The sequence below is a fragment of the Medicago truncatula genome, chromosome 8 (genome assembly GCF_003473485.1).
Source record: "Medicago truncatula cultivar Jemalong A17 chromosome 8, MtrunA17r5.0-ANR, whole genome shotgun sequence".
NCBI classification, from domain to species: Eukaryota; Viridiplantae; Streptophyta; class Magnoliopsida; order Fabales; family Fabaceae; genus Medicago; species Medicago truncatula.
The window spans coordinates 44532201-44559480 of NC_053049.1; the positions used below are offsets into that span (position 1 = coordinate 44532201).

General features: G+C 31.3%; 2 protein-coding genes across 2 annotated transcripts; both read left to right on the forward strand.

Moving 5' to 3' along the window:
- The first annotated feature begins 1893 nt into the window (after positions 1-1893).
- On the forward strand, positions 1894-4222 carry LOC25501985 (bidirectional sugar transporter SWEET13). The gene is made up of 6 exons (XM_013591502.3): positions 1894-2098; positions 2614-2650; positions 2735-2948; positions 3033-3194; positions 3282-3401; positions 3639-4222. The coding sequence occupies exons 1-6, from the start codon at positions 2053-2055 to the stop codon at positions 3825-3827; spliced, it is 768 nt and encodes a 255-aa protein (XP_013446956.1). The 5' UTR covers positions 1894-2052; the 3' UTR covers positions 3828-4222.
- Positions 4223-22588: 18366 nt separating this feature from the next.
- On the forward strand, positions 22589-26587 carry LOC25501988 (membrane-anchored ubiquitin-fold protein 3). Its single transcript, XM_013591506.3, has 4 exons — positions 22589-22736; positions 22843-23045; positions 25302-25472; positions 26273-26587. The coding sequence occupies exons 2-4, from the start codon at positions 22916-22918 to the stop codon at positions 26326-26328; spliced, it is 357 nt and encodes a 118-aa protein (XP_013446960.1). The 5' UTR covers positions 22589-22736; positions 22843-22915; the 3' UTR covers positions 26329-26587.
- The last annotated feature ends 693 nt before the right edge of the window (positions 26588-27280 follow it).

The following is a 27280-nucleotide window of genomic DNA, read 5'->3' on the forward strand; positions in this document are numbered from 1 at the left end:
TTGTTAGTTTCGTTGTTAAACCTTCTAAATCAAAATAAAATCTCTAAAACTCATTCTCTAAATTAGTATTAAATAGCAAATGAAGAAATATAACTAGAAAAGTCACTTTTTTTTTCAAATAAAAAAGTATTGTCAACTTACTACACAATTACACAAATTAGTGTATTACAATTTTTTTGACATATTAATGTATTATAGTGAATTAATCCTTTTGTATCATTGTGATCTTCTTTAGAGATAAATCTCTACAGTTGTGTATATATAATATTTAATTCATATAGGAAAAAAAATTAATCCATTTGAGGTAACATGTGGTCATTAAGAAGCAAAGGAACCTCTCCAAAAGAAAAAAAAAATAAAAAAAAAAGAAGCAAGGGGAAGCATATCAAACATTAATAATAATCCAATATGAAACTCCTCAAAAAAAAAAAAAAGTGATATGGAAGTTTACATCATTCTTCGCATTTTGAAACTTTTTGGTGGCAGGCTGCCCAATTATTAAAAAGAAAAAAAAAGAGGAAAAAAAAAGAAACACGTTTATTCATAGAAAATATGGACGTAAATTAAAGAGTTGTGGGAGTTCATTTGCCTGTCGCTAACCATAGTTCACAAGCTGGACCCGGAATCATTGTTCAAATAAAATAAATATTTATATAAAACAGAGATAAAAAAAAAATAGAAATGTGACGATTATTACATAAAAAAATTATAAAAAAAGTTATGCTTCCCTCATTGTCCCAAATGACAAAATCACACCAAAAGCAAACAATATGAAGCGGGATCATCTTAATGAGAATAGTTGTGTTTTTTACGGGTCTTTTTTACCTCGATAAATAGATTGGTTATTTGGTTACACAACATCTATTTCATTACCACCACTCCTATTCCTACTCATTCTCATCCTAAGATGAGCGTCAAAATAAAGCAAAAAAGTGCTATCCAACTAGGCCAACCTCTTCGACCCACCCTGGATCAGGAGATAAATTGTTACCCACAATATCGTTCTTAAACTCCTTCAATGTTCCAATTAATACGTACAGATTACACCGAAATAAAATTCCATACACTCAAAATCATTCACATAGTAATGATATGCGTAACCAAATTATTTAAGTTTAAGTGGTTAATTGACGATCGTTTGAGAAACCTTGAGTTTAAATTTTAGTTGAAATAATTTTTTGTCAGATTTTACCTATCTTCGAGTTGAACTCTAGATTATTGTAACGATTTTTCCTAAAAATTGAAGGATTAAGAGAAAAAGAATGTAATTATATGTGTGATTTGAATACATTTATATTACATACGAATGTTATTTTTATCGACGAATTTTACACACTCATATAAACTAAATTGTAGAGAAGAATATAGAAAAAGGTGTATATGATGCCAAAATGGATATCGAGGTAACCACCGTAACATTTTTAAGGTAAAAAAATCCGTATAGGAGAGTTAGAGGAGTCACAAGAGCACCCTGACCCTTTGGAATAGGAAGGAGGCAATGGAATTGGTTACACAAGTGTATTAGCACCTTGTATGAGCTGTAAGGCTTTAAACCACTTGGTGGGTGACACATAAGAAAGAAGATTGGTGGGCCCAACGTAATTTTGTGTATTGTAACTAGTAATGGCACGAGTTACCCCATGAGAGGGGTGTATGTTGAAATGGTTTAAACCAAATGAGGTAAAAGAGTGTAATAGGGTAAAAAAGTGTATTTGGACAAAGTGAATGGCATTTGGGATGAACAACTGGAAAGTAGTTTAGTGTTTTAAATTAAATTAAAGGTTCAAAAAAATAAATACTAAAGGTTCATTGATACTTCGCAATTTCGTTTGCAACTTGACCATGCTCAACTAGTGAGTACTTTTTTAGCACTATAAATACACTCTCATTCTATGCATATCGACTCGTGGAACTTAGAGAGAGAAAGAAAGAGAGCTTTTGAGATAGCTTGAATTGAGGGTTTTCACTTTGAGATAGAGAGATAGTGTTTGTGTGACACATATTTTTAACTATTCCAAAATTTACAAATAGTTTTATTATATTCAACAAGAAATGGCCATGACTCGTGAATCTTGGGCTTTTGTTTTCGGCATTATAGGTAGAATATACCACCAGCTCTAGCCATAAGCCATGCATGTATTATTGCTTTTCAATTTTTTTCATTAATTAGTGTTATATATACACTTTAAATTTTAATTTAATCCACTTCTTTCTTTATCACCCCCACCCTCATTTATATCATCATTTTCTTCTTCTCCTTATTCATCAATATCATCTTCTAGTTTCTTTTTATAAGCGGTTTTCTTCATCTAGTTTGTTATGCTTGTTGGATCATATACATCAAATTTAACGTTAGCTTTTGTTGTCCAAATATTCTTCTTAGAGTAAAAATTTATTTAGTTATAGAGCATGTTAATTGGAAACATATTAACATATTATATATATATATATATATATATATATATATATATATATATATATATATATATATATATATATATTGCATGGCGATATGTCATATTTTTATTTTCAACTCAAATGCTATAGTAAACAATAATAAAAGTAGTCATTTGTTAACAAGTGGTGATGGATATTTCTTGTTTGTTTTTACAGGCAACATCATTTCCTTTGCGGTGTTCCTCTCACCATTGTAAGTAACCATTTTGTTTTCTTGTAAATTAATTGAACAAAGTGAAGTGAAGTGATAATTTACTAAACGTATATATATTTGCAGGCCAACTTTTTACGTAATCTTCAAGAAGAAATCTGCTGAAGGATTTCAGGCACTTCCTTATGTTGTGGCACTTTTCAGTGCAATGCTTTGGATCTACTATGCATTTGTCAAAAGAGAATCTGCTCTTCTTCTCATCACCATTAACACTTTTGGAATTGTTGTTGAATCAGCTTACATTATAATGTTCCTAATTTATGCCCCAAAGAAACAAAGGGTATACATATTTCTTTTAAGCTCATAAATAAGTTTACACTAATTTTAAAATTGTACTAATTTATTTTTTTTTCATTTCTCACAGCTTTCAACCATAAAACTACTTCTCTTGCTGAATGTGTTTGGGTTTGGAGCCATGCTTCTATCAACTCTCTACCTTTCAAAGGGAGCAAAACGTCTTGCTATCATTGGATGGATTTGCCTTGTTTTCAACATAAGTGTATTTGCTGCACCTCTCTTCGTCATTGTAAGTATTCTTAATTTATTTTTTCCCAATTAAATGAGCAAATGATAATTAAATAAATAATTTTTATGATGATTTCCTTCCATGCAGAGCAAAGTCATAAGGTCAAGGAGCGTTGAATACATGCCATTTTTCTTGTCCTTCTTTTTAACTATCAATGCTGTTATGTGGTTCTTCTATGGCCTTCTCCTCAGGGATTACTATGTTGCTGTAAGTCAATATTCATAATCCACTTTCCCTTTAACTTTATATTTGATAATGTTGAAATAATTTTAGAAAAAAAGAAATTAAATTTGAATGTGCTTCATTAATGTGGAGTTTCCATGAAAAGAAACATCTAAGTGCTATATGGACCCCTACCAATTTTAATTAGAAAAATTTACATATAGGACAAGTTATTAAATAATTAATTGAATCTTTTCTTCTTTTTGGATGATATATATGCAGCTACCAAACACACTTGGATTTGTGTTCGGCATAATTCAGATGGTGGTGTATTTGATATATAGAAATGCTACACCAGTGGTAGAGGCACCAATGAAGGGTCAAGAGTTGAGTGGTGGTCATATAATTGATGTTGTGAAGATTGGAACAGATCCCAATCGTGCAGGTGGAGGTGCCGGTAGCAAAGTCTGATTTTAACATGGGATCCATGACCGGGAAAATAAAAATTGAAAAAGAAAAAATCTTAACCTAAACTATCAATTTCATATAATATTGTAAAATGCAAGAAGGGTGCTTAGTCTCTGGTATAAGTATTTAGCTTTATTAATTAATGTAAAGGTGTGTGATTTAAATTCGGTGTAATTGGCAAAAAAAATGGTCATATAAGCAAGCTATATAGCAATATTCCTAAGCTTTGGCCATGTATCATATCACTCCCATAATTGTACTACTACTACTACGTGTAACATAACGTAGTATATTCTCTCTTCTCTTAGTGTATCCCTCAGTCAAACTCATTTCAAGTTCACTTTTCCTTGTATACGTAATCGATGTTCCAGTATTAATGAAAACGAATTGTTTTAGTATTTTTGTTGTTTGGTACTATACAATGATTTACGTGATAGCTACACTTCTATTTTAATTTATATTTTTTTTAAGAAATATTTTAATCATAGCTATCTATACAACAAGTTAAGGAACACTCTTAACAAGCTCAACATATTTAGAGGCCTAAATCATGAGATTTTTTTTTATGTAAGAAAAATAACATAAAAACAACTATATGCATATCCCCAATTAGATATTCAAACTTGCAATCCCAAGGTAGGACAGTCCGTATCTGCGCCTAACAAACTGTGAGTTAGAAGTTATGGAAAATATCACTTGGCTTATTAGTGTCAAATAATTGTATTTTTTTTATTATTTTTTTGTTTAGAGGCCAAAGACCTTCAAAAAATGTATTTTTCAAACACCTAAAGTAAGGATTTGGGTTACCTTATGCACGGATCAGTTTAAAGGACATCGAATGAATTTTAAAAAGAAGATTTGAAATTCTTTTTTTTAAAGAGGTCGAAAGTTCTAACTCTGAAAACTAACATAACTATTTTTTTTTTAAGTAACCTAACATAACTATTAACTACTACTTATACTAATATATATGTCTATTCATACATAAAAATTATGTCAATTGCTATAGTCATCAAATCATCTATAGTTAAATATTTATCAAAAGTAAATCCATGATGTATAAATGTGAAGGGATGGGTACTCTTTGCTTTTTCATGTGTCATATACAAAGGGACAGATAAGCCCTCCCTAAAAGTGCTTCAATTTAAAAACAATTAATGTTCATCTTGATAACGGCATCGTTCTAATTAGAAGAAAAAAATAGCGAACACTATATTATTAAAGGATACTAATCTAATCTAGTCAAATCCCATTCCATCACAAAAGGAAAAGTGTTAAAAGCAATGCCATTATGCTAATAATTAGAAATTAATTAAATATTGAACATCTGGATTAGAACGCAATACAATGAAGATTGACTCTTAATTAAAATTTACTTACGAACGTTTGCTCAAAATATCAACCATTTGAGACATATAAGCCAACGTCAAAAACAGAATAAAAGTGCTGAAACGTGAATTGTTTAATGCCAAGGGAACCCACATGTTTATTTGTCTTTTCTTCCATCTCTTGCATTTTTTATTATAAAAAAGCACTTTTTCTCCTTTTTCACTATTGTCTAATCTACCAGTACCAGGTAGAATAGCTTGTTCTAACTGAAGTAGTAACCGTTACGATAGTGATTGGTCATTTGTGTAATTAGGTAATTGTTTGTATTGTACGTGTCCTATAGATTAATTAGGTTTAGTTTTTGGTAGGAAGGTACACATTTTTTAATCAATATGATATTAAAAACTGCCAGACAAAAAAAAATCACTATGATAAAATTGATTTTTTTTTTTCTCCATTAAGATTGTCTTGATATTTTGTATGAAATTATTATATACATAAGGTATTTTTATATGAAATAAAATGAAACCCCACCACTTCATATTTTGTGGTAGCCTCAATTGCAAGGTAGACATATCGTAGGTCTCAAAATAAAAGGTACATACTACTATAAAAAGAGCAAAGGGACGACAAAGGTTAGCTAGGATTTGTATATATTCTATTATTTAATTTACTTATCTTTCTATCAATTCTTCCACAGAAAAAAAAAAAAAAAAAAAAAAAAGCTTGATCAACCTTTTATGTATGTGTTGTTAATTCGTTTTGTGCTTTTAATTAAATGTCGCGTTCTGATGTAGAGACGAAAATTATGGATGATTTGTTTGAAATGGTTCAATTTTGTTGATTTATTTATTTAAGTTATATATTTTTGGAAGATAACCACAATTAATAAAGGGAAATGGTAGGCGGAGGAAAATGCACTAACGCAATATTGTGAAAGAAATGGGCCAACGCACCATAGGCATTATAGGATGAGTATGCGTCTCAAGATAAGTATTTGAAGGCTTTACGCAAATAAGTGAGCCAAAGGGTTGTTCTAAAAGTTGCCTATGATTGTGTTGAAAGATAACATTACCATGCATGCACAATACTTGGTTGGCTTGTTCCCATGTTAATTCAATCCTATAACGGATGTGCCACCATGCATATAGCTAGGTAGATGTAGATAAGGTGTGATGTAATAAACCACTTGTTAGGGTGTACCTTTAAAGACCTCACTTGGATTAATTATTTAATTAATCAATTAAATGAGTTGATATTAATAATTTGGACTATATATTATATGGATACAACAACAACAACAATAATTAAATCTTATCTCACTAAGTGGGATCGACAATATATTATATGGATGATCCGGGATGAGTTGGTATGTTCTTGGTTAGTCTGTCGAAAGGTCACTTGCCATCATCAAATGAATGCATTATACATAACTAACTTCTCATATAGGGCTTAACCCTAGCCACCACCTTTATCAAATAGAGGATCATAATACTCTAACACTATCTTCTATTCTCCAAAGACAAATATGGATTCAAAATACACATCATTAATTATTCTTATATATTTACTTAATTACATCTAAAAATAATCTAAGTTGTTAGGCGAAAAAACTAAGTTAAGAGTTAGAAGATGCCCATATAATCAACTGATGGATCAGTCGAACTATGGACAGGTGAATACAAAGGATTACGAAGGTCATGGGGTGTTAGAATTGATCAAAGGCATGAGGAATTGAAAATGATTGGTACTCAAAGACTCATGTTTTTAGCTCGAAGTAATAGAAATGAATACTATAAAACACTGTGAAATAACGGAAATAAGATCAAACGTGTAGGGTCCCACACACACACCTATCAACGGTAAAAAAAACACATTATCGTAAGAGTTTAGTCGAATAACGGAAGTCAGACTAGTCTTTGTAAGCCACATTCATAGCCAATAAAATTATGTGCTCTAACACATTATCAATAAATACCCCGTATAAATTTCATCTTAGACAAGCTACTTAATTAATAAAACTTTAATTTTTACTCACAATTTAATGTTTTTCATTTTAATTGTGTTTTTCTTAATTAAGTAGTTCTCGAAAACCCCAAAAGTATGTACTTAACAACAAACTCTTTAGATGAGTTAAGTAGCTTACAGTCGAGGGACAAAGTTCTTTACTTAATGTAATCGCCTGGAGAAAAATATACCACTATTAAGAGCTATTAGTCGAATCTTCAACTAACTTTCAAGTTCGATAACAATATCTACTGAAAAAAGTTAAAATTACAAGGAAAATCAAAGACTGAAAAAATAAAATCGTTCATCAAATTTGGCATCTCTAACGCTTTGCAATGAAATTAGAGATGAATTTATTTTCCTTTTTCCATCTCTAAATTTCTGTTGATATTCCAACTCTTTCTAGTAGTATATATTGTATCGATTTATACATAGTCGGCTCAAAGATAAGGTCATCAAAACAACACTAAATGATTAATAGGAACGCTTACAACCTTTAAAATTGATTGAGATATCATACACGAAATGTAGATTCATCTTACTTTTATTCAATTTGTATCCATAAAACCATTAGGATAATATTAAAATCATTCACTCTCCTAAAACCTCATTAGAGTATTTGTCAACTTGTATCCATATCAACTCTGTCTTCTTAATTAATTCGCGCTTTATATCAATGTCAATCAAATGATCAATGTTTATTACATGGGCATGGGGGGGTGCCAATTTCGACCACCTAGACCTAGATATGATTCCCCATTTCTCTGCTTTTTTATACATACGTACTTTTCAGTGGCTAACATCAAATGTATTAGCCAATGATTGCCCCATAATGGTGTCCTAGATATATGTATGATTTGGTTTATTATATGGTTGATTTGATTTATCGGAGACTGGTGCTGTACCTTGTGTCATGCATCAACTTTGTGGTGGACCTTGCTTAGCTCATTCTTTAATTCAATCATATCTTACTCTTCCTACTTTTTATTGTCTTTTCTCCTGTTAATAACGATTAATCATCAGTTCAGTTGCCAATTGCCAAAAAATTATCTTAATACGTGTTCTTTTCAACTCTATCATTTTGTGCCACATCACTCATTGAAGATTTTGTGTTCCCATCTTGGTCTTGATTTATTACCAGAATGGGGCAATTAAGTCCGCAAATTAATAGAGTGATACTGACTAGTACGTACAATATTGTGTGTACCCGCAACCAGAAGTTAAGTTGGTGGTGAAAATTTAGATTGAGGAAATTAAATTTGCTAATTTGTGTTTTCTTATCAGTGCGGTTTTTGCATACAATTTTTGGTTTATACTTTCCATTTAAATCAAACGCATAATTGGACGAGCTCTTCAACCCTTTGTAATTAGAAGATGAGATGAGTTTTTGAACTTTTATCATTGAAGCAAAATATGAATGAGTTGCATAGATATGACCTAGAATTGTAAGGATCTTTTGTCAATATAGTGTAAGAAATATGAAATACATTCCTTAAAAAGAAGACCATTAATTAAAGAAATTCTACTTTCGCCACTAATTTTAGTGATTATATCAAAATTTTAGTTACAATATAACTTTTTAATAGTGTAACTCATAGGTGGATTTTCCAAGTCACATTGAGCACCAAACCCTTAGATATTTCCTTACCTTCAGCTGGCATGCATGATAGCCACGCCACAACCCAAGCCATATTAATCAAGAAACTGTATGCTAAACAACGTACATAGAAACACCCCTAAAAAAAACGTACACAAAAAAAGTCACACCTAACACTAGATAGATAGAGTTACTGAGCCCTTGAACATTACCCTTCTCTAACTATTTATTAGTCAAGGAGAGTAGGATCCTTTGCCAAAATAGCTTCCATGAGAAGCCAAACTACCTTATTTAGAATCCCGTTGAATAATATGCACCATAATCTCTTTTGCAGATGCAATAAATTTGAGAGATAAAAGTATGACTTTTTAGTTGATAGCAAGACAAATTTGTTAGCTGGAATCAAAGTTTGGACTTCATTTTTAGTACTGATCAACATCATCTTGACAATATTAATAATATCAGTTAGCTACATATACTACCTCTGACAACGGATAAAAGGTATGATCTAACTTAGAACATACTTCCATATATTATTGCCCTCCCAACTATTAAATCATAGAGATGGCAACATGGATTCGGTTCGGTCCGATATATTATCGACCCAAAAAATGGCAAACATGAAAGGGTGAATGAAAGTATTTGATCTCTCCAACCTCACTCGCGAGTCGAGTTGAGGGCAAGGCAAATCATCCCTTCGACCCGATTATTTTTATAAAAACAAGACTAATAGGTCTTTACCCCCTGTAAAATAATTTTTTTTTATTTACCCCCTTGTAATTTTTTTTTGTTTTGATTTACTCCCTAATAGGCCAAACAAAAACGAAAAAATTCTTGAAAAAAAAAATCATTTTTGTTTGACCTATTAAAGAGTAAATCAAAACAAAAAGAAATTGAAGGGGGGTAAATCAAAACAAATATTTTATAGGGGAAAAACCTAAAATGACCTATATTGCAGGGGGTAAAGACCTATTAACCTTAAAATAAAAAATAAAAAAATGTTTTTATTTTTCACAATTCTTTTAGTACATGATATAAGCTGAATATATATAATTGCTTGCCGAATACTACTAGTACAAAGTGTACAACCTTGTTACATGATATATATAAACTGAATACGTACGTTGTCCTTCATGTCAGACTTTAGATACAACATTTTGTCATTATTATGTTGTATAACATCGTCACGTAATTAACATGATCGATGCAATATTTGTTACTTGACCAGAAACTCTAATTGAGCTTCCTCTTTAAAAAATGGTCCATACTTTAGAGTGGAGACAACTGTTACAAACATGCCTTAATGAACTTGACTTGCATAATTTGCAACTCACACCAATTATGTCGGCAAATGCAAAGCATTCACGTTTTAATCAACAATAGGTCTTGTTTGAATAGAAAAAGTTAACACATAAATGCACTACGAAAACATTATGTATAGTCTCTTCAAATGGAAATTTAACATCTAATCACTCTCTTCTATACAATTCCACCACACAAAATAAAATATAAAAGCAACCACAAAACTAAAGGATATTAGGGGAAAAGAAGAATAAGGACCATTTTGTTCTGTATCCCATGAATATTTGAACAAAATGAGTTGGCTCAGCCAGCAATGATCAATTCAAAGCACACCACTTGTAAGGCAGGGTTTGATTGCCACTTCTTAGTTAAAGAATTAAGACACACATATAAATTGAAAAGATTCAAAGATAAAATAATTGAATAATGTGATTAATATATATCTTTTTCATTTATATTTCTCAATTTATGTGAGTATGTCCAAACATTTTTTATTTGTATATTTATTCTGAAATAAGACTTTGTCGACGGTACAAGTTACTACCTCCAGTAATGAATATAAGATCTTTCGAGTTTTTTTTATTGTCCTTTTCAATAAGACTTCTTTCAAATTTTAAAGTGTATTAGTTTTTTCTTGTCAATATATTGTTATTTGTGAAGCCCCAATACTTCAAAATGGATGATGTATCGTATCCCCTGCGTATCCTGCACCGTTACCTGCCCGATACGTATCCGAATATTAAATTTTATTTTTTAAAAAAATAATTATCCGATACTTTTCGATACGTCCCGGATACGCGGATGATACTTCTATTTGTTCCGATACGCACGGATACGTGTGTTTTTTTATATTATTTTGATTTCTGTTTTTTTTTTTTTGTAATTGAGTTAGTAGAGTTATCTTTGGATGAACCAGATTTGGAAGCTGGTTTGTATCTTGTTGATGGAAATGAAGGAGAGGAGATTGAGACGACTAATGTTAACTAAAATAACTTAACTCTTGAGTACTGATGTGTTCTTTTTTTGATATAGTGCTTTTTTTTTAGATCGATATAGTATAGCACTAACAATGTTCTCTTTGGATATAGTATAGCACCGATGGTGCTCTTTTTGGTATATATTGTGTATGTAATTGACTAATCACCACTCTCTTAATCGTCAATATTATTTATATTTATGTTGATGTGCTACGAGCCTATGACTGGTTTCTTGTGTTTGTTAATATATTTGCATATTAAAAAATGATTATAATATGACACCTAGTCTAACATTCCTTGTGCTGGTTAGGATTCACTATGATTTTAATAAATTTCATTTTAGCTAGTATTTTTTACGTAGTCTAGCATTCCTAAAAAATTAATACAATAATCAACTTTTATTAATACATAGGTAGTATTTTTACGCGTCACTTCTAAAAAATCGCATATATATATAGTTTTTTTCTAACCATAAAATTTACGTTTTTTTTTTAAGAGTAGTGATATTTGAACAACCATTTGATACAACTTTTATGATAACTTCTTTTTTCTCTCTTTTCATTAGTCAAAAACAATGGAGAGAGAAAATAAGAGAATAACGTGAGTATGAGAGAGAAAGTTGTCACAAAATAATTGTACAAATATCATTTCTCTTTTTTTAAATGTAGAGTATGTATAGAGAAAATCATTTTTTATGTGTGATAACCCTCTGATTCTCATTGGATAGCAGTCATGGTAATCTGGAGTTAAGTATTGTAGTCTCTTATAACGATAATTCTATCAAACCACACATTTTATGTTTTCTTTTATACGTGCACATTTTAAGGTTCAAATCAGAGCTTTGACAGTGCAAACAGCTCTGCATAACTGGACCTCCAAAATTTTGGTGTCCAAAATATATATTTTTTATATATGTATTCATGGAAAAAATGATTATATACTAATAACACGGTAATAATTTTAAATATGTAGACTGGCCGAGTGGTAGTATTCGGTGTTGGTAATTTTATGATCATGTGTCCAACTCGCAGGCTTTATCCTCTTTCCCTTCAATTTTATTTTTCTTTTCAGCATGATAGGGCTTCATAATCATTTTTTTTTTCTTTTCAACAAGATAGGGCTTTAATTTGATAATACTGCTATTCACCCTGCACATTTTACTCGCGCCTTGCAGCCATGCCAAAAATGTCCTTGTGCTAGTTAACTAGCGCAAGTGTCAATCAGTGCGCCACTTAACATACGTTGCGTGAGTTAACTAGCGCGCGTTAGTTAACTTGCACTATGTGCTGTCTTAAACAAGGCAGAACACCTCATTTCCTCATTTCTCATCTAAAATCTCAAAAATCTCTTTCAAATCACCCAAATCCAAAATTCCTTCAAGTTCAAATCAAACAACACTCCAATAACAAGTAAGTTTTCATGATCAAACACCATTAACCTTTTATGTTTATATGTTATATTTTTATCATAAATTAGAAATTTTTTAGATTTAGAGTTTGTTTAAATTTTGGTGTTTTTGGCAAGAAATCATACAATGTTTTCATGTAAATGACTTGTGTTGCTTAAATGTTTAGATTTTCGGGTGTTTGGATGTTTGCATGTTAATGTTGTAGTTATGAGTTTTAGGGTTTATGTATAATTTGCACTCCAAGTGTTTTTTTGAATTGTTTGAATGAGTTTTTCATTGATTGTTTTTAATTTCTTATTGTGTAGATTTGAAGCAATGGTTGGGTGGATCGACGTTCATGCACAATTCAACGGCGGAGAACCGCAGAGGTTGAAAGTTCGGTGCCTTGGTGTAACGTTAAGAGGTCTAAAGGATGAAGTCGCTGAATTCAACCAAAGAGTCAACCCAGAGACACAAGGAAGGTGGAACACGTTCGGTATAAACGTCTAACACTCGACGAGGGGAGGGTATCATTCACTTGGGTGGAATTAAAGAACGACGAAAACGTGACGAGCATGTTTTGGGAGCACAACATGTTCCAGTGGATTGATATGCGGGTGACGTTGCTGAGATCAACTGAAGATATCATCAACAGCTTGATTCCACCAGAAGATCGTCATTAGAGGGTAAGGTGCATTCCAACTACAACAATTCTCTTACCTCTGAAATGGGGTAATTCAAACTTATCAAACGGCCAGGACTCAAGCATTTCGCTCGGCATTCATGTTTTTCCTTTGAAAAGATTAAATTCTTGTTATGCTGGTTTAGATGAAGGTATTAAGTGTCAAGGAATGAACCTCATTTCGTTGGCACTTGAATACCATCATCTAAAGCAAGCCTAACAAAAATTTATTCTTTTCAAAGGAAAACATGAATGTCGGGTGAAATGATTGAGTCCTGTTGTTTGGCAGGTTTGAATTTACCCTATTCAAAGGTAAGACAATTGTTGTTTGGCAACGGCGGAGAACCGCAGAGGTTGAAAGTTCGGTGCCTTGATGTAACGTTAAGAGGTCTAAAGGATGAACTCGCTGAATTCAACCAAGGAGTCAGCACCAGAGACACAAGGAGGGTGGAACACGTTCGGTATAAACGTCCAACGCTCGACGAGGGGAGGGTATCATTCACTTGGGTGGAATTAAAGAACGACGAAAACGTGACGAGCATGTTTTGGGAGCACAACATGTTCCCGTGGATCGATATGCAGGTGACGTTGTTGAGATCAACTTAAGATATCATCAACAGCTTGATTCCGTCAGAAGATCGTCATTAGTTAGGGTAAGGTGCATTTCAACTACAACAATTCTCTTACCTATGAAATGGGGTAATTCAAACTTACCAAACGGCCATAACTTAAGCATTTCGCTCGGCATTCATGTTTTTCCTTTGAAAAGATTAAATTCTTGTTAGACTGGTTTAGATGAAGGTATTAAGTGTCAAAGAATGAACCTCATTTCGTTGGCACTTGAATACCATCATCTAAAGCAAGCCTTACAAAAATTTATTCTTTTCAAAGAAAAACATGAATGCCGAGTGAAATGTTTGAGTGATGTTGTTTGGCAGGTTTGAATTTACCCTATTCAAAGGTAAGACAATTGTTGTAGTTGGAATGCACATTCCAAGTACAACAATTGTCTTACTCTGGATGGGGCAATTCAAACTTGTTAATCGGCAGGAGTCCAACATTCGATAAGCATCTTGAATTCTGATATTCAAGTGTCAAGGAATGCACCTCATTCTTTTGACACTTGAATACCATCATTCAAGATGTTGATCGTATGTTGGAGTCCTGCTGCTTAGCAAGTTTGAATTTCCCAATTCAGGGGCAAGACAATTGTTGTAGTTGGAAGGTGCATGTAATGTTTTCAAACTTGTTAATCGGCAGGAGTCCAACATTCGATAAGCATCTTGAATTCTGGTATTCAAGTGTCAAGGAATGCACCTCATTCTTTTGACACTTGAATACCATCATTCAAGATGTTGATCGTATGTTGGAGTCCTGCTGCTTAGCAAGTTTGAATTTCCCAATTCAGGGGCAAGACAATTGTTGTAGTTGGAAGGTGCATGTAATGTAATGTAATTGTTGACATACATGTCGTTTATGTAATGTAACGAAACCTTAATTAAACTTTTTATTTGAATTCACGTTGTTGCAATTTTTATTCGAATTCACGCGATCACAACTTTTATTTGATACGATATTATTCATTAAATAAATACAAATATAAATAAAATGAAATGAACTAAATTAATATTTATTCATTAAATACAAAATTAGAAAATAAAATAAAATATAAAATTAAAAGGAATGAACAAAAATTGATGAATATAACAATATCATCTCATTTTATTAATAGAATTCATACAATACAATAATTGATACAACAATTTATTCGAAATCACTAAATCTACTTATTTTCTCCCTCTTTGGGTTAAAAGATGACCAATCATCTTGGGATTAAAATAGTGAGCAGCCTTCATGGGGAAAATACATCATCAACCCTTGGGTAAAAAGTTTATGGAGTAAAAAAAAACAGATTTAAACTTATCCTAAATAGTTTACTTTTTCGCTTTTCCTTCTCTAAAAAAATTCAGCAAGTTTTAAATGTGAGCTTTTCTCTATCTATCAGCAAATTTTGTAACTAAAAAATAAAATCAGCAAATTTAACTATCTGTAATAATCTCATTTCAAAATTTGACTGTGGGTAACCTTTTCTTTGTTAATTTTGAAATTTTTTCTTTAATTGCAAATTTTTGGAATGCATTTTTCCAATGATTTTAATTAAATTTTACAAAAAAAATTTTTGTTTTGAAAAAAAAGGAGAGTTTTCTATTGATAATTATATAAGTTATCAATTTAAAAATTGTTAGGAATAAAATGAGAAATGGAAAATATAAGCAAAAAGTTTATTTGAAAAGTTGATCTATATAGTCTAAATTACATACATCAAATTCTCAAATATAAATTTGTTATATTTCTCATTTCGAAAGTAGTATACATATTTTTTCTAGGGGGAAAGAAAAAAATATACATAGATGGGGTGGAGGAGTATATAGGGAAAATTTTCCAAGTATAGTATCTCAATTAAAAAAATGCACAAAGTATAACTTTATTGGTTAACAATAACACTTTGTTAAGCATCATAAAAAAAATACTTTTTTTTAAAAAAAAAAAACACATTGTTAAGTCATATATAGCCTTCTAACAAAGTTAAAATTAATTGTGTGAAATAATTTAATTAAAGTTATGAAGAAGTCATACAAGTCATATATAATTTTTGAAAGAAAGGTCAAAAATATATTATTAAAAACTTGGCAATCAAAATATAAAGAGTGCTACGAGTGAAAAGTTACCGAGTCAGCAATTACATAAATAAAACATCAAACAACAGCACCAGTGAAAATTATGTTAGAGATAAAGTCATTCCTAGACATGTGAGTAGTTTAGTGTTCTTTGAATTAATTATCTAACTGATATCATAGTAGTGTGGTTATTGTTGGGTCACGAAGGGAGCCCAAGGGACCACCCACATTAAACATGAGCAACTATATAAGTGAAAAATATAGCACATTTTTATTCAAAACCTTAAGATAATTGGTTTATAGTTGGTTTATAGGTTCTATTATTTATAAAGTGTTCAACCTCCACTTTTCTAACAAATATAAAATATTCAACCTCAACTTTTCTAATTGATGTGGAACTTCTAATTCACTCTTGCTACACAACAATCTTTCCGACATTAGGCAAGAGCAATCACACAAGTGAGAGAGACACCACACTTTTATCCAAAATCTTAACGCAATGGATTTACGAGTCATCTTACTTATAAAGTATCCAACCTCCTTTTTTCTATCCAAGTAAAACTTTTAACTTACACTTGCTACACAACAATTAGGTATAACGCTATTGCATTTTTGTTTGAAGACCATCAATATATATTATTTTCTACATAACTGAGTTTAGCTTGATAGCCAAAAGGCTTAATACATTATGCAGTTAGTTCTTTATTTTATTTTAACAAGTTGTTCCGTTTACTGTTCAAAAGTGTAAATCATTAATATTTTAAATTTTGGTACAAAGAAGTAGGCGTGGATAAAGAAAATAGGATAGTGTCTATAAAATAGGATAATATAGTCTCATAAGTTCTAGCTCAACTGGTAAAAATGCTGAAATTGTTAGGCCAGACGTCATGACCGGAGTTCGAACCCCGATACCTCCACTTTATGTGTGTGAGTTTATGATGGTTGTACGATGTTATCTCTCACCCGCTCACGAGATGCCTCTGTCGAACCCCAACGAATCAACTTTCGGCCGCCGCAATAACTTCCTGAAGCATGTAACTGCACTGTTCCAGATTGCTGTAATGACCTACGCCACCTATGTCTCATTTGTTTCGATTGTTGTCGACAAGCGTTTGAAGGAAGCACTCACTCCTGCTGCTGATAGTTTGAAGAGAACCATTGCAACCACACCAGCTGGAGAGTTTTTTATCTACTTTTTGATAATTTTGAATACTACTTTTGTTGTTGTTTATGTTGTAATATCATATCTCAATCGGGGAAACATGATACCATCTGTCGTCATCATTGTATTTAATATGATGATAGATGGGTTTCTCTATTACGTGTGTTCGGATGCTGCATGAGTTGTTGTAGCTTTGGTTTGGGTTATTGTTTATCTTGCAGGCCTTTTACTATCGAAATACTTCAGACGCATCATTGTGAAGAGGTTCTAGTGCGTTGAAGTAGTTCGTAATCGTATTGCAGTTTGAGCCATGTAGGGTAAAAGTTGGCCACAGACGTCCACAAACCTAATATGTAGACATGTGGAACTGTTGTTGAAGGAGGTGCATATTGCAGTTTTTTCCTTTTATGAAAAAGATGCACTATGATGTTAATCCTTTTGTCCATCTTGTTTGACTTAACTTTGATACTTAATCTCAAGGTTTAGCGATAAATTTGACTGAATTGTTGGTAAATGTTCAAAATTGTTGGTTGTTGTGTTAAATATTGTTATGAATTTGTTCTATGCCAGATTTTTATTTGATTGTTTAATATATAAATATATATATATATATATATATATATATATATATATATATATATATATATAACCACTCTTTCTCGTCTTCAAAGAATATGAACTCGTATCCACACACATCAACTACGTTTTAACTATACAATGGAAAAAAGAAATGCTTAATGCAAAGATAAAAAAGAAATGCATAACAAATAGATAAATAAGACATCACTACATGATATATAGTACTATATATTTTTTTATTTTCTCGACAATGAGTTCTTAAATATATAATATTGTACATTAGCCAAAGTTTTTTAAACAACAAAAAGAATTTGAGCTAATTTATGGAAGAATCTGACATTAAGCTATTAGTTAAACACTCGTTATACTATTAAACAACATTAAACACTTATGAAAAATTAACACAACCATTATTTGTATAAAAATTCATAGAAATATCAATTTCTCGTAAAAACTCATATCCTTAAGCTTATTATAAACATTAAACACTCAGTCTTAACTTAATATGACATTAAAATCATAATAAACATATTAAAGATAATTTATATTATCATATCAGCGGTAATAAATTTGTTACTACCAAACTTGAATTCTAACAAATTGGTTCTCATCCCAAAAACTTTAAATGGTGACACAATTAGCCAATTCAGACCGATTACAATGTTTAACTTCAAATTCAAGATTATTTCTAAGATTCTTGCTTATATTATCTCAAATTTATATTATCATATCGGTGATAATAATGCATTTATTACAACTTATGTGTATGAGTTAAACCATTAATCCATTATATTATTTATGTCGTACAATACTATCATCATTTATTTGTATTGTCATATATATTTTTTTGTTTTGAATTAATCAACTCATTGAAAACTTTTTATTAAATACTCTAAAATTCGCACATTATTTTAGTTGTAGAACATATATTAACAAAATCATTATAAAGTTTTTGTTATAGTATATTTATTGTAAAATTTATTTTCTAATTATTGTTTGAATATTAAATATATTGTTGTTGTTATTTTTATTATTATAAAGTTTTAACATAATATGTGTTAAGGTACTTGTTCAAAAAAAATATATGTGTTAAGGTAAAATTTTGATGTAATATGTTTATTGTAGAACCCATAGTATTTGTATATTTCATCATTCTGATAAGATCATATATCTTTATTTGAAGAATAACAAAAAACAATAACGTTGTTCTATTTCCTCATACTGACAAGATCATATATCTCACTTAACAATGATATGGCACCTGTTATTATAGCTGAAACTAAATTTAGAAATGATATGGTTGACATATTTGAGGGTCTCCACCCGACCAATAAATGCATACTTGACTTAAGAGCGGCAATCTATGTGAAGTACGAACAAGTACAAGACGAAATCTTTCATCAGTTTAGAAAGGATGAGATGAAGGAGATGGATGTGAATCAAATTATTAAGCGGGAAAAATAGTTATACCGCAGAATAAAAAAATGTTATGAGTATTACTATAAGAAATTTAAAGATAGTCAACTGTTAACTAGGCAAATAATGGTACAGAAGGCTACGACTATTTTGATTTGACTGCCACGGCAAAGGCTAGGGATAAAGCCAAATTGTATATAGAAGTGAAATCGACGAAATCGACTTCAGTAAAGAATAGAAATTGGTTTATTCTTTCTAGGAAGTGGTTTAAACTTGCTCAAGAAATTATGGAGAACTACATGATCGCCCATGTTCTTGTAGATTTAGATGAGAAAGACAAAAATAAAAAATCTATGTTGATAGAATACTTCAATAATGATGTAAGTGAAAAAGAGCTAGATCTGTGCATAATTAGTAAAAATGTTTGTGAGTCAGGAATATTGATATCTTACAATTTAATTATTTTAGTTCAATATGGTGATTTCAGAAATAATTTATAAACTCTACTTCTGAATCTGTTGCAGCCCCGATGGTGGTACTATAAGAGGCCTCTGATTCTGAAGAATGTTGAAAACAAGATTAAAATTATCTTTAGTACATGGTTTTGCTTGTTTTCTAAAACTGATTATTAACCCAATTTTAAACCGGTTTTTAGTCCAAATTTTTAATTCAAATATTGTTTTGACTCAATTTCATAATTCAAACCGGTTTGATTTTTGCCATAAAAAATTGGTTTTCCAAATTGTTCAAACCTTACTCCAACATAAAAATTGGAGTTATAAATATGAATCATCCAAGTTATAAGCGAGAAAATTCATAGTTATCATAAACATGATACATTGCAAATCATATTTATGTGAACATCTACGTTTTAAACATTTTTTTTAAATAATCCACATCTTAAATATAGCAACAAACTAATAAATATTCCCCTAAAAAAACAAATAAATATTAATATTCAAATCAAATTTAAAAAACAAAAACTAAACAAAACTTGACTTTAAAGACGGTGTGAAGGACAACTGACTTTAACCTTGGATTAATTTCCTCAACGATATGAACTCATATCTACACACATCAACTACGTTGTAATTATACAATGGAAAAAAAATATTTAATACACAGATATAAAAGAAATGCATAACAAATAGATAAATAAGACATCACTACATGATATATAGTACTATATATTTGTCTATTTTCTCGACAATTATTTATATAAAAATTCATAGAAATATCAATCTCTCGAAGAAAAAAAACTCATATCCTTAAGCTTATTATAACATTAAACACTCGATCTTAACTTAATATGACATTAAAATCATAATAAACATATTAAAGATAATTTATATTATCATATCAACGGTAATAAATTGGTTACTACCAAACTTAAATTCCAACAATTTGGTTCTCATCCCAAAAACTTTAAATGGTGATACAATTAGCCAATTCAGACCTACTGCAATGGCTAACTTCAAATTCAAGATTATTTCTAAGATTCTAGCTTATATTATCTCAAATTTATATTATCATATAGGTGATAATAATGCATTTGTTACAACTCATTTGTATGAGTTAAACCATTATATTATTTATGTCGTACGATACTTTTTTTTGAACAAGCTTGTGTCGTACAATACTATAAATTAATATTATCATATCAGTGATAATAATGCATTTGTTACAACTCATTTGTATGAGTTAATCCATTATATTATTCAGGCTTAAATAGGTCTTTCGTCCCTGCAAATATAGGTCATATGAATTTTCGTCTCTGAAGTAACTAATCCTTCCAATCTGCCACTGCAAATATTAATCATTTGACTTTTGGTCCTAATTAGGTTTTTTTTGCTGAGATGGGCTGTCATTAGCGACGTGGTGCCCATGTTGCAATTGATGATTGGGAGAGGTGGTTGGCTTAAATAGGTCTTTGTCCCTGCAAATATAGGTCATTTGAATTTTCGTCCCTGAAGTTACTAATCAGATGTAATTAGGACCATTTTTCAAATGATTAATATTTGCAGTGGCAGATTTGAAGGATTAGTAACTTCAGGGACGAAAATTCAAATGACCTATATTTGCAGGGATGAAAGACCTATTTAAGCCTATTATTTATGTCGTACAATACTATAGTCATTTATTTGTATTGTCATTTTTTTTAATTAATCAACTCATTGAAAACTTTTAATTAAATACTGTAAAATTCGTCATATTATTTTTGTTGTAGAATATATATTAACAAATTCATTATAAAGTTTCTGCTAGAGTATATTTATTGTAAAATTTATTTTCTAGTTATTGTTTGAATATTAAATATATTATTGTTGTTGTTATTATTATTACAAAATTTTAACATAATATGTGTTAGAGTTTTTTGATGTAATATGTTTATCGTAGAATCCATACTATTTGTATATTTTATCATACTGGCAAGATCATATATTCATGTTTTAGGAATAACAAAAAACAATAACGTTGTTCTATTTCCTGATCCAGCAAACCTTATTCACGGGCTGCATGAACCCCAAGACTATCGGGTAGGGAGATACATCGATAACCAACTCACATCACTATATCATGCTATAGCTCAACATGGCATGAGTAATTTCCTTGTTGTCAAAGTTGATCCCCAATTTCTTTATGTATTTTGGGGTTGATCGGTCCATGCACTCACAATGAAGAGTCGTCGAGAGTTTGTCCACCTTCACATTGCTTAAAGGGTTCCACCATGGATTCAAATTAACGATGGTGCAAACCCACCAGCGCCGTTTTTTCAACCAGATTTGCTAGCCATTGTGCATAGTGTATCAACACTCGTGATTCAAATTAAAATCACTTTTTTTATTTTTAAGTGTTTGTTTAGGATTTTTAGAAAATTCCTTTAATAAAAAAAGATTATTTTGATCATAAAATGAAAAGCTAATCTCAAAATCTATTTTTTTCAACAAGAAGTAGGTAACACATATACAATTTTTTTTTCGACAATAACACATATACAATTTAAAACTCATTTTTGTTAAATGGATTTTATGGATAGTAGGTAAACAAAAATGACTTCAGATTTTTTTTTAAATCTCTAAATTCTTTTAACATAAAATCTATTTTTTTTAAAAACCGAAACAAACACACCTTGAAATAAACCCAAAATCACGTCTTCACGAACTTAGTTCAGTTGGTAGGGGACAATACATAATATATGTAAGATTCGGAGTTTAAATTCTATCAAAAAAAAAAAAAAAACCAAAATCACGCCATTATTACAATCCCAATTCAGAGTAACGGTACCGTTTGTCTTAACGTGAACAGAAGAACGGTGTCCGTGGACCGTGTTTTTTTGACTGGGTGTTCAGTGCCTACTACAACCTTGTAATAACTTAATTAAATAAATAAATAAATAATACTTTTTTTGTTAAAAAAATAAGAGTAAATGATACATAGACACCTTTTATTCCCATACACCCTTGTACACCTCATGTATTAGGAAGAGAGAAGAGGAGAGAAAAGAGAAAGTGTGCTTGTGCGGGGTCCACATGACTACGTGTCAGATTTTTGTGTGGATGTCAAAGGGTGTATTGCCACCTAAGGGTATCTATGTATCATTACTCAAAAAATAAATAATATTTTTATTATTGTTTAAATTAATTTTGTTGTTGAGTTAAACAGATACCACCAACCGAAGAAGAAAAAAAAGGGAAGAAAATAAAAACATTGAACGGAGCTAGCTAGCAAAAAATCGAAGTCAAAACAATCTTTGAAATGGTTTTACTGTAATCAAAATCAAATCAAACCCAATAAGGTAATATTCGATCTCTTTTAATTATACTACTATACAGATCTTTGATTTTGCGCGTGTATATGATTCAATTAATAAAAATCATTTCATTTTCGATTGAAAATTTTAGGAATCAAAAGAAAGATAAGATTAGGGTTTGAGTAAGGGAAGAGTTGAAGAGAGAAAAATCAAAGTGAATTGAAATGCCGGAAGAAGATTTGGTTGATATCAAGTTTAGGTTATACGATGGTTCTGATATTGGACCGTTTAGGTATTCATCTGCTGCTACTGTTGATATGCTTAAGCAAAGAATTGTCTCTGATTGGCCTAAAGGTTTGTTTTTTTTTTTTTTTTTTTTTTTGTGTTCAATTCAATTTTATTAACTTTATTTACTGTTTTTATTTTGGTTAGTTTGATTGTTGATTAGGGTGTGACTTTTTTTAGTTTTGGAACTTGTTTGCTTGGTTTAATGAGTTTGATTTACATGTTTGTCTATGAGATGTTAGTTTTGTGGTGAGAGTTTGACTTTAAATGTGTCACTTGAATTGATAATAATTTTTTCTTGCTATTTTCTCTTAAGTTGGATTTTCATATTTATATATGAAGTGGCCAAAGTAGGAGTTTCATTTTGAGTTTCGACATATTTATAGATTTTTGTGTTCTGTGTTTTTATTAGAAGATAACCAAGAATTTGGGGCTGTTGGATTTTTATGGTTGTGTCAATATGTGGTGTTGTTCATGGCTGACCCAAGAGTAAGGCCATAAACACAATCGTCTTAAGCCTCCAAAAAGATTTTAAAAAAACATATTTAATGAAAAGGTTTCAGATTCTATTACTTTCAAAACTAAAATCAATAAAATCTCACGTAACATTAATATTACCTCAACAAAGATTAAATTGATTGCTTTTTTGCTAACTCACCGAATTAGGATCTTTGACCCCGAGTAGGCGCCTCAAGGTATCCTGACGGCTTAGCCCCTTTGGGCCTTATGGGACTAATTCTCAAGTCGACAACGTCTTAAAAGAGAATCAGGTTCTTCTCCTAGAAGAGAATCAGGTTTTTTCGGGGTTAGACTGCCTCCCAAATGGGTGACTCAGAATCAAACCTGGGTTCTTTTCCTAGAAGAGAGTCATCCCAACACAGTGTTGGTTAGATCAAACTGATTACATTAGTTTAATAATGACTTTGTATTTTAAAACGTCTTAAAAATAAAGTTCAAACAAAAATTAGTGATTTTACTAAAACGCTATTATGAACTTTAAAAACTGAAATCACAATATTGATGATATTAAGAAAATCTTAGTTGTCTTGTGTTGAGCAAAATCTGAACTATGTCAAGCCCATTTTAGGTTTCTGCGTTCTTTTTATTGAGGACCGTATATTGTCTGCTGTTACAACCGTACATTCATAGCTGACTATTATGATTTATGATTGTTATTGTCATCAATGTTGCAAAAATACTTACTTTTTCTATTCTCGTCTGTGTTAGTTTCATGGGTAGGGGAATGTGGGTTTATTTGGTTGTGAAGACTGAATAATGACGAGAGGACATGGGTTTTCCATCATAATTTTCTTTTACACAGAAACGCAAGCACGGAGCACTTGGTTTTGCTTGAAACTTGTCTAAATAGAATAAAAGGTGATTAGATGGTGATAGTAACCATGTCCTTTTAGGTTTCTGCGTTCTAGACATGAAAGATTAGAGGGGAATGGCAAACAAAAGGAGTTTAAGATTTTTTGAAACTCAGCAATGGAGATTGTGACAGAATTAAACCATGAAAGATTATACTGCTCTGCTGCTATGTCAAAATTACACGGAAAAGGTGGAAACGAGAGGCATGCTATATCTCACAGATGATGAAATATGTGTTTGATGCAAAATCTAAATAATGAAAATCTGTGCTTGATACAAAAACTAAGATGTATAACGGTATGGTGCACAACACTGTCTAACATTATTAACGGTATATTGAAAGCTCAAACCAATACGATTCCTTGCATAAAAAGGTTCTTATAATAATAAGAACCCTATTATTTTAACGTTGCATCTGTCTTTGACCCCTTCCAATAATACATGGAATATAAGTTCTTTTTATCTCAATTTCCAGTCAACCCTGTTGACTTACTGTAAAATGATTGAGGACACCTGAATCATAGAAGGAATGACAACCAACATTAACTAGGTCTCCAGAGCATTTGAGAATCTTTTTTAATATGAAAAATATGTTCAACATGCTCGTTATAACATTTGGTGTATATAAATTGTCGTCAAACTCTCTGCAAGGAAAATTTTGGCCCTTCACTTACTCAGTTCAAACTACAATTTGGTTGTGTTTTTAGATGAATAGTAGAATAAACTTGATTTTTCGTTTTAATTAAGTTTATATTGAGTGATATATTATGGCCATATGATTGCTTATTGTTAATTCTAACAGGTTTTAAGCATCTACTTATTCAGTCAATTTGTTATGACGATTACTCATGTAGCTCCTTTAGGTTTTCTATTACAACTTATTGAGGATTATGTATACACGAATTCTCTCATGTATTCTTTCATGGTATTGTTGTACTTTTCCCCATAATGTAGGCAAAACGTTCCTGCCAAAGTCAGCAAATGAAGTGAAATTGATTAGTTCTGGTAAAATATTGGAAAACAACAAGACTGTTGGTCAGTGTAAAGCACCATTTGGTGATATTGCGGGTGGAGTTATAATCATGCATGTTGTCGTACAGCCATCTCTAGCAAAATCTAAGGCTGGTAAGATCCATAGTTTCTATTGTCAATGCATCTTTTTTTAGTGACATTAACATGTAATTTGGCCACCCGTCGATGAAATAGATGAGGTAGAAATGGCTGAAAAACAATTCGCAGCGACACTTGTAGATTAGATGAGTTAGCAGCCAGCTTTTCCCTTTAGAAAACTCTTTTTTCAATATTTTTACCTTGCGTAATAGGACTTTGTTACTCTGAGCAGTTCAATAAACATTCTATAGAAGTCGTTGAAATCCCAAAGTAATATAGGACTTGTAACCTATGAAGCACAGACACTGGATGCAACACTTACACAGACACAGATTATAATTTTGAGAAAATGAATTAGTTAAATGTAATCACAGGCCTCGTTGTCGGATGCCAACACATGTCGGACACCAACACATGTTAGACATTGGACACACCTTTGACCATAAGTGCCGGTGTTACAAAGTTTGTAACCGATAGACTTTTGAGAAGTTATCTGAGGCATCTCGTCAACTAAATATTTACATATTTACTAAAAAAACACATTTGTCCAAGATAAAACCAATTCTAATGATTTCTAACTTAAAACCATACATGTTTGGGGGAAGTAGTCCCACCTTGTAATTTAATTGTCTGATAGAGGGTAATATAATATGAACATAATAATGGTTGAAGGAGATACCTGGGTTAGAGTCACCATAAAGTATGAAGCATGTTATGGGCTATGTTCTATTTTGCAAAAATCCTACAATATCTTTGATTTAAAAGGTTGAAGAAATTATGAAGTTTGATATTTGCATTTTTCTTTTACTCAACAGAGAAGAAGGTTGATGATTCATCCAAGAAGGTTGTCTGTTCTTGTTCTATAATGTGAAGACAGTTTGTGAGTTGGAGATGCTTTCATCAATCACTTGTGAACCACAGAAAACCATCTGCTTGATCAAAATACTTCTATTTTCGGCATCCCTGTGTAAAATACGTATACAAGCAATTATATATTTATAGAAAAGTTTGGGTTAATGGTGTGACTTCTGAAGATGATGTCATTCTTTTTATTACAACGTCTAAAAGGATTGAAAACAATGTAATCATTGATTGCTACCATTATGCATGACGTTTTCACTTTGCATTTTCGTTCACGTGTCTGATAACATATGCATTTTTTTAATCATATGCATTTGAAAGTGCGTAAGTACTACTGTTGTAATTTAAGTGTCGTGGAAAAAGAGTAAAGTCGTTGGTTTTTTAATTTGCTGAACAGCCACTGCACCCTAAGAAAATCAGCCAAAACACACCGAAAACAAGCCACACGACACCCATCTGCTCTGAACAGAATCGCAGCGGAAGCGAAACAGAAAAACACCAACCCCTGCTCAAAAGCACAGTGACCCAAATACAACAAAGGTAACCAGAAAAACAACCTGCTGGTCATAAACACACCAAAGCAGAACCGAAACATCTGCTGATAAACACCCTTATATGAGGTGTTGCCGACCCTTCCAAGTTAAAGAGAAACTTGATCAACCAAATCCACACCAGACTGATATGAGCAAAACCACAACCCACCAAAGTATCTGGCGCGGTGGAAGCTGCCAGAAACATCTGGTTGAAAGCAACCTCAGTTGAGGTGGAAAGGTGGTGCGGAGGGATAGCTTGTTGCACCACCACAAGATCCACATCTTGAGGGGTGTTTGGACGTCCTTTCGAAAAAACCGCATAGAAAGGATTAAATTTTAGATTCATCTTTCAAAACATGCAGACATATTTTAATATTTCCTTTTAAAAAGACATTTTAATATTTTAGTATTATTAGTTGTTGGTTTTCG